Source organism: Balearica regulorum, chromosome 4 (genome assembly GCF_011004875.1).
Source record: "Balearica regulorum gibbericeps isolate bBalReg1 chromosome 4, bBalReg1.pri, whole genome shotgun sequence".
NCBI lineage: Eukaryota > Metazoa > Chordata > Aves > Gruiformes > Gruidae > Balearica > Balearica regulorum.
Genome location: NC_046187.1, coordinates 78,212,192 through 78,228,985, shown reverse-complemented (window position 1 = coordinate 78,228,985; position 16,794 = coordinate 78,212,192). Strand labels below are relative to the sequence as shown.

The 16,794-nt window shown below is 39.0% G+C and overlaps 1 protein-coding gene across 3 annotated transcripts in view; it reads left to right on the top strand.

Annotated features, from left to right (window-relative positions):
• Nucleotides 1–16,794, top strand: part of CTNNA2 (catenin alpha 2) — a 535,735-nt gene that overhangs the window by 159,317 nt on the left and 359,624 nt on the right. For all 3 annotated transcript variants that reach the window (XM_075752786.1, XM_075752785.1, XM_075752787.1), the window contains exons 4-6: nt 3,440–3,606; nt 8,044–8,163; nt 10,230–10,496. In XM_075752786.1, the coding sequence (XP_075608901.1) occupies nt 3,440–3,606; nt 8,044–8,163; nt 10,230–10,496 (554 nt within the window). The remainder of the gene's footprint in view (nt 1–3,439; nt 3,607–8,043; nt 8,164–10,229; nt 10,497–16,794) is intronic.

Below are 16,794 nucleotides of genomic sequence, written 5' to 3'. Positions count from 1 at the left end.
CTTAAATATAGAAACTGCTGAAATTTTATGATGCATTTAGATGATGCTGAGTTTTAAAGAAAGGCACTTGCATACAGAGCTTGCTTTCAGCAAAGGATAAAGAAAGCTAAGTCAGTAGATCGTCTTAAAACTCAAGTTTTTGCTTGGCATAGCCACAATATAATTCCAGGTAATATATCGATGGGATTGCACTCCACAGCTGGGCTAGCTTTTTTTAAATACTTTTATCAAGTCTACACAGCAGAACGCAATACGTTTTGGAGATACCCAAGCTCGTCTGAAGTTGGGAAAGCTGCCTAACAGCAGGGCGGCCCTACGCAGCGACACTAGCTTGGATCTTGAGTCATCAGCACGGCACAGTCAAACCTAATTAGAACTGAGCGGGACTCATCAGCTGGCACGTGGCGCTGCGCAGACACCGCTAAGTTGCTTCCGACCGCAGAGACAGCGAGCGCCTGGGATTTGGGTTTAGAGCTTTCTGTAGTGGGTTGTTTCCCATAGGCTCTTCGAGTCCTTTAAAACACGCAAGGGTTTTTCTCATAGATCAGATTCATGGTATCATCTCTGAATTTCTATTTTTTAATGCATATTTTTTCTCTCATTTCTTGAATTATGAAGGAAGATGATGCATTTTCACTTCATTATTTTTCAGCTGACACTGTTAAGAAGTAAGGTAGTGTAATCACCCATTTCCTACAAGGATGAAGGTGCTAGCAAGTGATGCTTGTTTTCCCTGTTGCCTAAAATAACATTCTTTTAGTTCATAATAATTTTTAAGATTGCGGTTTACTCAAAAACATTCTAATAACCTTTCTGAACCTGTGAATTTTTCTGGGGGCCTCAGCATTTTATGTAAAATTTATTTTACGTGTTCTAGTCAATTCATCCTTGATGTTCACATCACATCTAGGAATCAGCTGGATTTCAGTTCTGCTGTTACAATAATACTTGAAGTATAGTTATTAGTATAAATTTGTAGATTTTAGTTTTAATGATATGTCCAGGTTCCTGTTCCTATATCTAGAACGATACTATTTTGCGAGTAACTTGTGAAATATAAATGCATCATTCTGTTTTCCAGATGATTAGTGAAAATGTTATTTTTTTAGGTGTTTGGAATTGCATTGGAAAATTATGGGCTGATATATGTTCTACACTTCTGCATGGTCTATGTGATGTATTGTTGCTTTTCTGGTAGTTTCAAAAAAAGAAGCGTCCGATGGCAGAAGTCCCTTCACTGTCTTCTGTGAGTCATATATGAAAGGAAAAGATACGTGCATTCTTTTTCAATTACCACTGCATTAAACTATTAGTTTATTTGACTTCCAGCGCTGTGCTGTTTATTTTACATTTATTAAGTGTTTCTTACATATCAGAATTTACCTGGTCTCCCTGTGATGTTAACCACATTTATGTGTAATTTAACGTAACGTTTAGCTTTTTGGTTGAGCTTCGTGTTCTGTGTTGGCTTAAATTAGATGATCAGATCTTTGGAAGATGGTTATGATTTAAAAAAAAATCTTTCATGCCCAGTTATGCAACTTAGTCCTTCCTGTAAATAAGGGGAGAAAAAGATTGCCACTTTGATTTCAAGGCCTTTGCCATTGGTATCTTGCCTGCTTCTCTGAATGCCTTGTGCTCACCCTCCGTTCCAGTCAGGTATTTCCTTCAGCTTCTCCCTCTCCTCCTTTTGCTACCGTACTCCAACCTAGTCCTAGCCTTACTCCTTTAAAAGCACCATTTCCTTTAGTAGCTGAAAGCTATTAGATCTCAGCTTTACAGAAAGACCTCAAGCCCTTTCTGTGCTGGGAGCATTAAATACTGCTTATTCTTTCTTAGTACTTCCATCTGCTAAAAAGTTCATCCTTAAAAATCTTGATTTAGTTACCAGGTACCATGGTGAATAAGATGTTTGTTGCTGGAATTAAACAAGAATAATGTTTCCAGGCACCAGCATGTTTCATTTGTTGTACAGGAGAGTGTTTTGCTTTGTCCACAGAGGCAGCAAGAGGGATATGTGGGCAGTTTGGGGTGGTGGGTAGTAGAGTAGAGAAGACTGCACAGTAAATCATAGCAGCGATGGTCACAAAGGGAATCGTGAGGTTCAACAAGGCTCAGGGCCGATCCTGCACTTGGGTCCCACCAACCCCAGGCAACGCTACAGGCTTGGGGCAGAGTGGCTGCAAAGCTGCCGAGCAGAAAAGGACCTGGGGGCGTTGGTCGACAGCTGGCTGACTATGAGCCAGCAGTGTGCCCAGGTGGCCAAGAAGGCCAAGAGCATCCTGGCTTGTATCAGAAACAGTGTGGCCAGCAGGACCAGCGTGGTGATTGTCCCCCTGTACTCGGCACTGGTGAGGCCACACCTTGAGTGCTGCGTTCAGTTTTGGGCCCCTCACTACAGAAAGGACATTGAGGTGCTGGAGCATGTCCAGAGAAGGGCAACCAAGTGATGAAGGGTCTGGAGCACAAGTCTGATGAGGAGCAGCTGAGGCAACTGGGGTTGTTCAGCCTGGAGAAAAGGAGGTTGAGGGGAGACCTGATCACTCTCTACAGCTGCCTGAAAGGAGGTTGTAGCCAGGTGGGTGTTGGTCTCTTCTCCCAAGTAACAAGTGATGGGACAAGAGGAAATGGCCTTCAGTTGTGCCAGGGGAGGTTTAGATTGGATATTGGGAAAAATTTCTTGACTGAAAGGGCTGTCAATCCCTGGAACAGGCTGCCCAGGGAAGTGGTGAGTCACCATCCCTGAAGGGATTTAAAAGATGCACAGATGTGGTGCTCAGGGACATGGTTTAGTGGTGGGCTTGGCAGTGTGAGGTTAACGGTTGGACTTGGTGATCTTAAAGGTCTTTTCCAACCTAAATGACTCTATGATTTTCTGTGATTTGGGGGGGAAATGTTTAAGAGGAGTGATAGCTCTTCTAGGTGTAGGAGAACAGAGTAAGTATCTGAGCAAGACGGCGAGGACTAGGGAGCGGGAGTGAAGGAGAATGATGTAGTTGGAAGGCTGAATTGTAGAGAGATGCAAATGGGATGATACTGTTGGGGTGCTGTCCTGTCCTCCCTACCAGCGCAGGTGAGTTCTGTATTTCTATAACACACACTGCTGTTTTTCTTATGTTGTACTGGTTATGCTCAGCAGTCTGTCTTGGTGTTTTGGTTTCCCTTTTAGTTGTTTACAGGTGACTGCTCTAGAAGAACAACAGTTTGGGAATAAAGAAAAAAAGTCAGGGAGTATCAAGGCGGGTGCTGCACGTGTTTTAAAAAAAAAATTTCTCCTGAGCAATTCAATATTCAGTAACTAAGCCATTATTTTTTTCCTAACAGCAGTTAGCTTACTTAGTGAGTGATTTATACTTTCTGGAAAAAAGTACAAGTGTAAAACTTGTCTTTAATTCTTTAATTACCCTTTTTTTTTTTTTTTTTTTTTTTCCAATTCTAGGAGAAACAATGAGAATTGCCTCTTCGGAGTTTGCTGACGACCCGTGCTCCTCGGTGAAGCGGGGCACCATGGTGCGGGCTGCTCGTGCCTTGCTTTCTGCTGTCACTCGCTTACTCATCCTGGCTGATATGGCTGATGTCATGAGGCTTCTATCACATCTGAAAATTGTATGCATTTTTAGCATTATGTATTGGTTTTGCATGTTTTATGTGTAGAAAAATAGGGAACAAATCCATAATGGATGTCACTGTTCACATTTCTTACTCTGTTTTACTGTTGGGCTTTTTTCTTAAAATGCTGAACAAGATGTAGGAGATAACACATTTATACGTTAATCTTACTCATTTTCTTATTTTGCAGAAATTAATTTTTAAAGACTTAAAATAAAAATTGTCAGATATCTTCAATGACTGGATTAGTACTGCTATTAAGCAGCTCTCTGAACTGAACAGATGCATTTACTTAACTCACCTTGCATCTTATCCCAATGGCTTACTAACTTAGAATCCTATGGAATGGTTTGGGTGGGAAGGGACCTCTAAAGGCCATCTAGTCCAACCCCCTGCAATGAGCAGGGACATCTTCAACTAGATCAGGTTGCTCAGAGCCCTGTCCAACCTGACCTTGAATGTTTCCAGGGATGGGGCATCTACCACCTCTCTGGGCAACCTGTGTCAATGTTTCACCACCCTCATAGTAAAGAATTTCTTCCTAATATCTAATCTAAATCTACTCTCTTTTAGTCTAAGCCCGTTCCCTTTGGCCTGTCACTCCCTGCCCTTGTCACCAGTCCCTCTCCAGCTTTCCTGGAGCCCCTGTAGGGACTGGAAGGGGCTCTAAGGTCTCCCCGGAGCCTTCTCTTCTCCAGGCTGAACAAGCCCAACTCTCTCAGCCTGTCTCCATAGCAGAGGTGCTCCAGCCCTCGCATCATCTCCGTGGCCTCCTCTGGACTCGCTCCCACAGCTCCATGTCCTTCTTGTCCTGGGGACCCCAGAGCTGGACGCAGCACTGCAGGTGGGGTCTCCCCAGAGCGGAGTAGAGGGGCACAATCCTCTCTGTCGACCTGCTGGTCACACTGCTTTTACTTGTAAAGTATTGCTATCTTGTGGCAGAGTTTAGGTACTACAGTTCTACTTTTTTTCTGCTCGACTTCTGGATGTATTAAAAGATTGAATCTTTAATTTGGAGTGAGACAATAGCACAAGTGCCTAATCAGTCATCAGAGAGGAAAAATATAATAAAGAGGATGTAGAAATTGCCAGACAGTTTGGTATGGATTTGTTTTCACTTTTGGCTGCCACCATTCATGGTTTTATGCGGTAATATTAACAGGCTTCGCAGTTGAAACTGGGAAATGTAATTAATTTTTGCTAGCTATTAGATTATTTCATGTTTATTGCATAAAGAAATAAACAAAAACTTCTGAAAAAAGAAAGGGAAATTCTACACAAACTTATATACAGAATACTTAAAGCCTCCAGAGTGCACGTGTGATTGTAGCAGAGATTGAGAGTTACTTCAATAACTGTCCAGAAAGTACTTTCTTTTTTTTAATTATCTTTTTAAGAGTGTAACTGTACAACAATATTATATTCTAGAAAAACGATGAGAACCCTTCAACGTGCAAACTGTGCAGAAAAGCTAAATAGTTTGAAAACAGTTTTCGAAATGAAAAAGGCAGATTTTTCTGCACAGATTCTAGTGAGCTCTGCTCTAACGAACAGAACGCTGTTCTTGCAATTGTCAGCATGTGACTGTGATTACGAGCAGTGTAAGCATCGTCTCTCTCTAATCTGCTCTAATTTTTCCCCGCTATAGTACTCCATGCAACTGTAATTCAAATGATCCTTTGCTAGTGATACTAACACTTTAATGTTATAAACAACAGATTTTTCTAAACGTTGTGATTAAAATCCCGATTCAAGCTCTTTCACAGGCGATGAGAATTATTGTTCTCACATGTAAAATTTCTTCCTTCTGTCACAGCAGTGCACTGTGTTATTTAAAACACAAATGTCCGATACCCTTTTGTAAGTGGGTGTATTTACTCACACGGTTTGCAGCCTTGGTTTGCAAGGGCAGTGTATGGCAACGTGGTTTGTCAGATGTTATTATGAATCCTGTTGCCAAGCCAGATATCTCCGGTTATTTTTAGCAAAATTCAACTTAAAGACCTTAATTATATATTTTTTTTCACGTTAAAAAAGGTAATTTATTTCTGAAGATTGACAGTGTAAATATTTGTATCCTACCATTTTATAATGCAAATTAGTTTTAGATGAATAAAAATTAAAATTCCAGGACAAAAAAAAGTGTTTATAGTTTACAAAATTGACAAAGGAACAGCTCTGGTATTGACTCAAAGGTAACATTCAAAGACTGGTGTCAGTTCACCTTAAAATTAATAAACTAAGATCATTCTGCGTGTCAAAGTTATGACGCCTGATTTATAGTGAAACGTGCTGTAATCAGTTTTCACTGAAAGCACGTCAAAGGAGTGAGTTATGCTTCGCACATCACGGGAAATAGTGCATTTTAATTAATGTTTTAGAGCCAATGTATGCAGATGCTTTCTGGAAGGACACTCGGTCGTTTCTTTCAGATTATCTTTTGCCTTACTGAAGTTAGTGATAGTGCTTATTGCAGTGCAGCTTGTCTAGCACTCATAAAATAGCGTATACTAACATGGTATGTGATCATGCACATACAGAATTATGAGTCTATTGTAATTAATTACATGCTAGTTAATCAGAGGAACACATCTGTAGAGTTGAGTGAAGTCCTGGTTTTTTTTGAGGATAGAGAACTTGCTCCAACATAGATTTATAAAAGAAATTGTAATAAAAAAAGGTGTTTGTGCCCATGTCCTTTCTAATACTTCTCATAACCAGGTTCTTCATTTTGGAATTTTGTGGGCTTGAGCCCAGACAGACACGATTACAGTATGATCAACATCTTTCGAAACCTGATTATTGGAGTGGATTCTAAGAAATTCTCTAGCAATTTTATTGAATAGGGAGCTGGCAGGACTTACAAACCCGTGTATCAGTTTGTCATGCCGGTGCTTGGCATTGCAAACGTATTAAAGATGAAAGTTTCATGTAGTTTAATATAAACACTTCTTGATTTGCAAGGAAGATGTTCTTATTTTGCAAGGAATCCTGCAAGAAGCAATTAGTACAATGATGCATTTGTAATTTGTGTTAATGGTTAAGGCAGTTAAGATAGTTCAAGCTTTAAAAACTGCTGTTCTTTTAAAAAGAGTAAAAGAAGAGGTAATTGGAATCTGAATAAGGTGTAGCTTGCAACTCTCAGGCTTAGTATAGAATTTCCAACATAACAGTTATGGCTTTACGTGCTTGAATTAATTATATATTTTCCAATAGAAAAGTATGGGTTTGCTACTCTACTGCCCTGTGATTTGTAAATCCACAGTAAGCAGGTAAAAGTTCCAAATAAAAATATCCTCTCTCGTTGGCAGGAAAACACAGTTATAGCAACACAAATGATAAAAAGGCTAGTTCTGCACATAATTGTGCATTTCTAAATTCATTAGGCGCCAGCTAGTGCTGAATTTATGGATTCCCAGAGGCGTTTGGAGAGTAAGCTGCAAACCTCTGTTCTTGCATAGGAGCCACGTCCCTTTCGGAATTAGCTGTTTCTCTTCGAGGGGAAGAATTGTCTGTTGTTGAAAGCTTATACACGTTGTCGTGACTTGAAGCAATAGGTTTTAGAAAGGAGGATGAATAGAAGCTTTTCAGTTCTCAATCTTTTTGCTTGGAATCGCATTTTTATCTTGTGACGGAGAGAAATACAACTTTGAATTTTCATCTAGTCACAGGAAAAATCTCCTTTACTTATTGTATGAAAAGAGCATTTTATCCCTTCAGATATTTTTTTCTTGCTGTACCTAAGGTGAAGTTTGACAATAGATTTGGTAGATTAACTTGTTGGTATAACTGGGCTTTTCTATCTTTGCCTGTTAGCTACAGGACAAGTCAGTAACGGCAGGTATGTTTTCTTTGGTAGCTTTTTTTCGTGATTTTGAAGTAACTGGAAAAAGAAAGCTGAGAAAAAGAAATAAGAAATATATTCTGGGTTGAATCTATTGTTGTTCCATTTATTTCGTAAAGATACAATGTTTTGAATATATCAAGGTAAATTTAAATGCTGGTGGTAAGTTTGAGTTTCCTTTTTAAACGTTATTTCTTGTCCAGAATTAATAACTTCCCTTTGTTTTCCCATAAAGCCTGTGCCACACGTTGAGAACGTATTCATCTATTTTGTTTTAAAACCTGCAGATATGAAACATTTCATCTGATAAGTGTGAGTGGGGAAATTAATATAGTTATGCCCTTTACATTAGTTTTACGTGATACCGAAGTACAAGACACGGCAAGTAATGCAGAATGACAATCAGACAGCTTCTCTATTAAGAAACCTAATTAAAGTTAGGGGGACTATCATAAAGCCACTCTACAGTGGTGGAGGTAAAAGCTAAATTGGATCCATATAATGGAGAGCATTGGGTAGAAAAAGTTTAGACTTTGTCAAAGAGTGCACCCGGATTAAAATGCTAACACAGTCGATGTATTATGTTCTAGGTAGAGGAAGCACTAGAAGCAGTGAAAAACGCAACAAATGAGCAAGATTTAGCGAATCGCTTTAAAGAATTTGGAAAAGAGATGGTAAAACTGAACTACGTAGCTGCTAGACGGCAACAGGTGAGTACGTTTTAAGCAGTGGGTGAAAAAGTTAGTCTTGGTTCTGAAGAACTTGTATTTTATCTCCAAGTCTGGTTTCAAATGTACGATAAGTAATTGCTGTGTCGTGGCCTATAACTTCATCACATTGAGGGTTTTTTGAATGTGATTAAGTTTTTAAAAAATGTAATTTCTTTAAGAATGTTTTCCAAGTGGCTTCAGTTAATAACAGAATGAAGAGTGAAAAGGCAAGTGATTCAGGAGGTTAAGGATAGTTTTCATTTGATGATTATTCCCATTTAATTCTAACCTATGCAGATTTGAGGTCACTCTGACAGCTGGTAAAACACGAGTTCTTTGGAAGTCTAGTATAATTCAAATTCAGGAAGAACGGAAATCTACTTTGTGTTTAAAAGCCATCATTATTAATTTTCAGATACTTTAAAAAAAACCCAACAAGTACTCAATTCATTCATTATTAAGGTAGATGGAAAAAAGACCAGAAAGTCACGATAACATTTATTCAGTGCCCGCAATTTATACAACTTTGCAATAAAGATAACTTTCTCTTTCACGCTGTTCTTTTTAAGAGTCCAGACAATGCTGTCGCTGTGGAGTTGTGTAAGGTCTCTCCAACTTCGATTGTATCTGAATACCACCGATCATTCAGGGATGTGTTATCTACGTATCGCACCCCCGATTTAGAAAGCTGGCTTTCCATATTCATCTGTCCATTTATTTTCTGCATTATAGTCATGACAATTTACTTCTGTGTCATTATTGTATTTTTTTTATTAAATATAATATATTCAGAGTTATACTGAAATTAAATAAGTTAAAAATGTAAAATCTAGTCACTAGTTCAGACACTTCCCTTGGGGAAGCATAGCTACAAAGAGGGGAAGAAGAGAAAAATGTGAAAACTGATAAAGCTATATGTCTTTTAAGGTCTTACTGGATGTATGAAAAGGTAAAAGAAAATATTAGTTATAGGCTTTTTAAAATTTTCTAGGCATATTTTTATGATGCCGTAAGGTTTTCCATATAACTGTGGAAAATCTGACAGCATTAGAACTTACTACATAGATGTTTGTACATTTTCCTTTCATCTCTTCTAGTTTTTAGCCTGATAAAGTTTTTAGGAACTTAATTCTCTCTGAAAGCTGTTATCTGTCAGTCATGTGTGGTTGAAATTGGCCGATGAGTAGACCCTTTAAATCCTAGGATTTTTTAAATTTTCGCTGTACATTCTATGTGTGAACACAAGTAAACTATTCAGCTCTCCAGACCTCTTTGTTCATAGTTTTAAAACAGGAGAAATAATGTTTCGTTATTCCTTATGAATATTGTTAGGACTACCTTACCTAATGTTTGCACGGCTTTCATAGACAGTGGGATATATCCCATGGACAGTGGGATATATCCTATAATTAAATAAATTAATGGATTAAATAGCAATAATACAGTGTCATCTTGTTCTGGTAACGTATTGTACAGTATGTGATGCTTGTTGTCAGGGGAAACAAAAGTATATATGTTAGTAAAACAAACATTAAATGGTATGAGGAGTAAAACAAAATATGAAGGAAAGGCTAAAAATAATTAGAGGCATATTTATTAGGTCTTTAAGAACTAAAAACATATTCTTCAATGTAATATTTTTATTTGGATTTTTTTTTAAAGGTCTACCTTACGATGATTTTATAAAGGATATGGGCATAGTGCTTTCAAAAATATGGCACTTGCTCCAACAGGATTGTTGCGCTCGTGTTGCCTTTATGGAATCAGCAGACTGAATCCAGTCAATCAGGAAGAGTAATTTTGAATCTTTCATATAAATTTTCTGCAGGTCTTTGAGGGAAGTATAAGATAGATATGGTGAGCAGGATGTAGCTACGCAGAAGGAATGGACTTTCTTGGGCAGGAGGGGGATTTCTTTCTGTCATTTATGGTAGATTCTGTCATTGACTCCATCTCTGCAAAGTCACTGGACAGCATTTATGCAGAGACGCTTAAGCGGTATAGACAATACATTCTAACGTGAAACCTTTCGTTTACAACTATAAAAATTGCATGGTTTTGTATAGGAACTGAAAGACCCTCACTGCAGGGATGAAATGGCTGCAGCTCGAGGTGCTCTGAAGAAGAACGCCACGATGTTGTATACTGCATCCCAAGCATTTCTCCGTCACCCTGACGTTGCAGCCACCAGGGCCAACAGAGACTACGTCTTCAAGCAAGTACAAGAAGCGATCGCTGGCATCTCCAATGCTGCCCAGGCCACCTCGCCCACCGATGAGAACAAGGGGCACACTGGCATAGGAGAGCTTGCTGCTGCATTAAATGAATTTGATGTAAGTATCAGAAGCGTATGGAAAATGAAGTGTTTCTCCATGAAATCTACGCTGCTTTTGACTCAGTGCTTCTTAAACAGGACTCAAATTTCCCTTTTTATTCAGGTCCATCTCCTCAGACTGCAGAGGCAAAGTGCAGACATTGATTTGTGTTATTTTTAATGAGGAATAGTTTGCTGCTGCTGGACTTGAATTATAAGGAGTTATTTGCGCTAATATGCAGCGGCTGTGATAGAAAGAAGTCATCTTTTGCCCTAGTGTCCTTGAAAAATCTAGCTACGTAGTTCTAAGTAATGCAAAGTCTGATTAATCTGGCAGTTTAGTTCTGTGACCAAGATCTGTGATTGGTTGAACAGTAAATCATATTTATCTGCCAAATCAGGAGAATAAAATAACAACGGTGGTGGAGCTGAGCATCCCGGAAACATTAACATTCAACTTGCATCATGAATTATGTTAATCAAAGACATGTAAAAAGCATCTTTCAAACACAGTTCATACCAGTCCCTTCACCTGCAGGCAAGGTGCTGCAGCCTCTGTTCCAGAAATAGCTACAGTTTTGCTTCAACAACTTTCCTAACAGCTAATTGTTTCACTGTTAATGTCATTGCCAGTCCTATAGTACGATTTTTCCCTATCTTACAGTTGAGGAGTGTTCTTTAGAAAGTGGAAAAAAAAAAAAAATTACAGACAATATCTGAAAATATGTTTTTTCTCTTTCATTCTGACTTTAGGTAAGTGTTTGTTAAAATTATAATTATGAGAACGGTGTCCTTTTCACTTTGATTAATATCTACCGTTGCAAGACAAGCATCTGTCACGCGCAGTCGGGAGGTACTCAGTCCTGCTGTATTCAGGGTCGAAAATGGAGGTGTAGTACAGGTAGTTCATCTCATGTCGTGTTGGACTGGGCTTCTCTTCTGCATCGATGGCTTACTGTCCTTGGGTCTGCTTTGGAGACGGCAGTAGAAAAGGTAAATGTTATAGGATCAAGGGAAGATCCGGGACTGAATGAGATACTGGAAAAAGGCAGAGAATGAGTACACAAATAATAGCAAAGGGAAATGGGATTAGGTGTGGAAACATGACAGCAGAAACTGTGTGGATAGGCGTAGGAAGAGACAAACAAAGAGGGTAAAACCATTCAGATCTGCTGCAGGGTTGACTAGAGTTCCATCACACTTTGCAAGTAAGTGAAACAGTACTGCCTGCATTGACTATGCTGATCTCTTTATTATTATTTCTAATATCTATTTCTAGACCTATAGTTTTTTCCTGTAAAATTATTGTGGATCAAGATTTAAGTAATTTTGCCTAGTTTTCAGGGCCTTCTCAGCTCACAGCTCCCTTACTAGTAAGATCCCGAGAATAATATCCCTGTTCGGTCCAATTGTGCTCTGGCTTTTGTGTGGGACTTTGCATGTGATGGACAGCAGAAGGTTTGACAGACACTCACAGCAAACATGTGAGTGCTCAGTCCCAAAGTGCTGCTCTCTGGAAAGGGCCGTTCTGTTCGATCTGTTCAATGCCAAGAGAGGCGGCGGGCTGGTGCGAGTAACTCCAGCGATTCCTGGGTCTGTGAAGACTATATGTGAGACGTCTGATATTGTCCCCTGCCTCTTTGTGAGGATATTTGTTCATCATTTTTCTCCTCAGGTAAAGTCTTTTCCGCTTTACATGATGTTGCAGGCATCCTGAGTGCCTGTGTGAGACATAAAGCCGTAATATCCTGTTCTGTTCACAAGTACGTGTGCACAAACAGCCCGTCTTTTTTGAGAGTTTTCTCTTTCTAATTTTAAGAACCTAAATGAAAACTTTTTCCTCTGACTTACTGAGGATATAAAGATTGAAGCTATTGTTTTCTCTGCTTTCTAGCCATATTTCCTGTTTTGCCTCACTACTTACCTGTTGAATGAGATTTATTCACGCCTAATTTTGCAACAGAAAAACTGAACTCCAGGGAAAGCCGAAATTTCTAGCTGCGACGGTGGGATGATTGTGAATTTACCCTTGTGTTTTAGAAGAAAGCAAGCAAGAAAAATTGCCAGACTAGTGAAACTGTGTCATGGGTAAAAACATGGTGGAGAAAAAAGTTTAATTTTCATACTGGTAATATATTACTTCAGCAAGGGAAAGGAAGTTCATATTTTCTAGTGAAAATAATTTTAGAGTATCAGTCATATTGACTGAGATCGATTTGTATTTGGTATGAAGTGCATACTAAACCTTGTATTATGTGACAAGATAATTCTTCTATATTAAAAATAAGTTTATTTTTCCATAATGTTTAATACTTCGCAGGCTTCGTTGTTTCAAATTTCCGAATCAGCCTTCTGCGGCTTACTGCTTCAAATAACTGCAGTGTAAATTGTCTGAATACTTTCTCAATCCAAATATCATCACTTTTAATATTAATAGTCATTCCATCTGTTTTAAGCACTTCAGCTATTGTGTTTAAATAGGTGTGATGTTAATTGTCGTACTCTATACAATGGTGAGTTCTGGTATAGAGTCACCTGAGAGTTGTTAGTAACAAAGTTTTGGAAAGAGTTATCATTTATTGCTTCTCGGAGATAATTTATGTAGAAATTAAGAGAGTTCACGAATCTGTTTCGTATCAGATTTTCTGCTTTAAAGTGCTGTTTGAAGTTGACTGATTACAAAAGTATATGCTTAATGCCTCTTTTTTTGTCTTTTAGCGTAAATGTTCCTTTTTTAATTTTAGATCATTTAAATCCAGCTATCCCTGGTTTTATTAGTAATTTTTTAGTAAAACTTGGTATATATTTTATGCTTGTTAAATATTTCTGCGTTCTTACTGCAACTAAGGATGCACCTTTTATCTCCTTTCGTGACACCTGCCCAGATTCATTCAAGTTACGTCGAGGAGTTAATTGAGAACTTATTGTGAATTCTGAACGTATTCTATTTTTGCTGAGGAAATGGTAGTTTTGGTCTGGTAAGCTCTCAACCTTTCTGCTTATCAAGCGACTGCTGTGTTGGCACATGCTGAGTGCTGTGGGATTGATTCATCCTGTACCCTCCGTACTCTCCCTATAGCCGTCACGACGTGTACGAGAGACGGGACCGACCCATCACACTGGAGTGCAGTGAGGAGGTAGATAAAAAGATAGTAAAATTACTGATTGCAAAGAAATGAAATGAGAAGGACCAGGAAATCTGTGCTAGATGAAAACTGAGCTGAAGATAGATGGTGTCGACACTCCGATGTGGGGTGGACAACTCGATAAATAGATGCAGAGTGATGGGTGTGAACCACAGCAAGGGCTGGAGACAGATAGGAGGGGGACGTGTTCTGCGTGACGGAATGGAGAGGGATCTCCGATGAGCAGGAGAGTGCCTCCGTTCAGAACGTGGATTGAGACTGTGATTTCCTAGTTTCTAGAACCGTAGCTGTGTCGGTGGGATGTGCTGACAAAACTTTAGAAGTGCTAACTACTGCGGAAATTCAAATTCTAGGGGTTTCAGATGGGGCACCTTAAAGTACTTAATACTTTAAACAATTCTAAATATTGTGCTTTAGATTTTGGTATGAAAAAGGAGGATAATAATTCTTGTACAGTACTGTGAGGGTAGGTGTAAGTTTTGTCAATGTAAAAATGTTTACTATGCATGCAGCGTAGACCCATAGAAAGGAGTATTTCTGGGTTTGGAGCAAGGCTTGGATTGTCTACAATAAATTATGAGTCAAGGATAAAATAAATTAATAAAGCCTGTGACTTACGAAGAGGGGAGAAGAGATATGTAAAGGAAAAAAGGTCTAAAAAGTCTGCTTATCTCTTGTCTTTCGTGTTGGTTCAGAAAGAAAATATCAGAACTGATGCGACTGCTTAGCTGACTTTCTCCTTGAGTTTTGTGTTTGTGCGTGTGTACATAATAAATTGGCAAGTTCTGTATCTATCAACGGAATAAAATGATATTGTATTTGTTAAAATGTATATATACTGCTTGCTTTTTAATGCATTTTAATCCAAACAGATATACCCTAGACTTGATGTTATTTTAATATTCCATTTGAATACTGTGATGATTTATTGTTTGTGTGTGTGCACATATCCATTTGTCTTTAAAGTTGCTCACCAGCAACATTGATCCATCTTACATTTTCTGTTGCTCTGCCTGTGTCACCCCTTTACTTTCTGATTTCAAAATCACATGGAGACTTGAATGAATATGGAAATAATTTGATTTATAAAGGGATTGATCTGGTTGAGAACTGAAAGAGGTGGTTAAAATTATTTTTGCTACATGAGGTATTTCTATATTTGGGATGGACCTCGAGGTACTGAAAATATACCATGTTTTGTTATGAGAAGGATTTGAACAGAAAAATTCCAGGCAGAATAACTCAATCTTTACTATTTTTTTCAACAGTGCAAGTCTAACATTTGGGAGACAACTACCTTTTATGAGAAAAAAAGTGTCTGATGACACTGGTCACTGTCCTCCAGGCTGTAAAATGAAGTTCATACTTAATAAATAGACTATCATAGCATATTTCTTGAAGTTATTAATAATCCTTTGGGAATATTTTACAGTGAATGCAGTGCTCCTTAAACAGAGTGAAAGATCTAATAGGTATATAATGAAAATAAAAAACCCTCAAAACAAAAAACCACCATAGAAATTGAAAAGACAAAATACTTGGGTACAACAATAGCAAAGGATGCATTTTTGGTAATAAAATTAAGAGCAGTCAAAATGTGACATAAAGGTAGCGGACAGAAGAGATGCTGTATCATTAAGTGACTTTTTAAAATGTTGTTGCTTTTTAGACAGATAACTGTACAAGATCTTCAGCCCGAGAATGGATTTTTGCACAATATTTACGGAATCTCAGTTTACTTGTAAATATGTTCTTCAAAAAAAGAGATTTGTGATGCTGGAGATAAAAGGACAAAATGTGAGCTTCAGAATAAGAATTGAAACGTGTTTGTTTCAATATTGAAATCATAAGAAACAATTGCAGAAATATGACTGCCTGTCTGACAGCAATTTGAAGATGCACTTGTTGCTCTCTAGTGTCTAGGGAAGTACAATCAGATGGCCGTTTCCGTACAGTAGCAGTTATGTGGAATTTAAACAGGGACACCCGTGTTAGCCTGTGCTCGGAGAAAGCGTGTTGCAAATTCAGATAACCTCATATGTGACTTGGAATGAAATGCAGTTGTTTGGTTTTTTTTTTCCTTGTGGAGCTGAAATAGCTTTTAAACTGGAATGGTGTCGAGTCCGTCGTGTCACCTGTGACGGCAGCAGGGCTGCGTCCCGACGCTTCAAAAGCTCCGACTCAGTAGTGAGATCCTTTGGCACTTTACAGTATACCTAAAAACTTCACCTGTTTGCAAAAAAATATGTTTGAGGATGCTGAACTGACCTTTCAAGAGAGGAATAAGCAGAGTAAATGTTCAGGCTCCTGATGACACTAAGGTGGCCAAACAAAATTTTTCTTCCGTGTCATTACTGCACTTTCCTGCCCACTACAACCCCTTCTGTGTGCTACTTTTGGGTTTATTTTCCCCAGAATTTTCCATGCAGAATGGAAGTAGTTTAGCAGCAAGAAGCTCAAAGTGAGTTTAGATTCAGACTAGATATAAGAAGGAAATTTTTTTACAATGAGGATGGTGAAACACTGGCACAGGTTGCCCATAGAGGTGGTAGATGCCCCATCCCTGGAAACATTCAAGGTCAGGTTGGATGGGGCTCTGAGCAACCTGATCTAGTTGAAGATGTCCCTGCTCATTGCAGGGGGTTGGACTAGATGGCCTTTAGAGGTCCCTTCCCACCCAAATCATTCCATGATTTTATGATTCTAAGTACTAAGTTAGTAAACCATCGGGATAAGATGCAAGGTGAGTTAAGTAAATGCATCTGTTCAGAGAGCTGCTGGGTCCCTTCCCATGCAAACCTTTCTGTATAAAACCCCTCCTGCAGTACTGTGTCCAGCTCTGGGGGCCCCAGTACAGGAGAGACATGGAGCTGTTGGAGCGAGTCCAGAGGAGGCCACGAAGCTGATCAGAGGGCTGGAGCACCTCTCCTATGAGGACAGGCTGAGAGAGTTGGGCTTGTTCAGCCTGGAGAAAAGGCGGCTCCGGGGAGATCTAATTGTGGCTTACCAGTACCTGAAGGGGCCTACAGGAAAGATGGTGAGGGACTGTTTATCAGGGAGTGTGGTGACAGGACAAGGGGTAATGGGTTTAAGCTGAAGGAGGGTCGATTTAGATTAGATGTTAGAAAGAAATTGTTGACTGTGAGAGTGGTGAGGCCCTGGCCCAGGCTG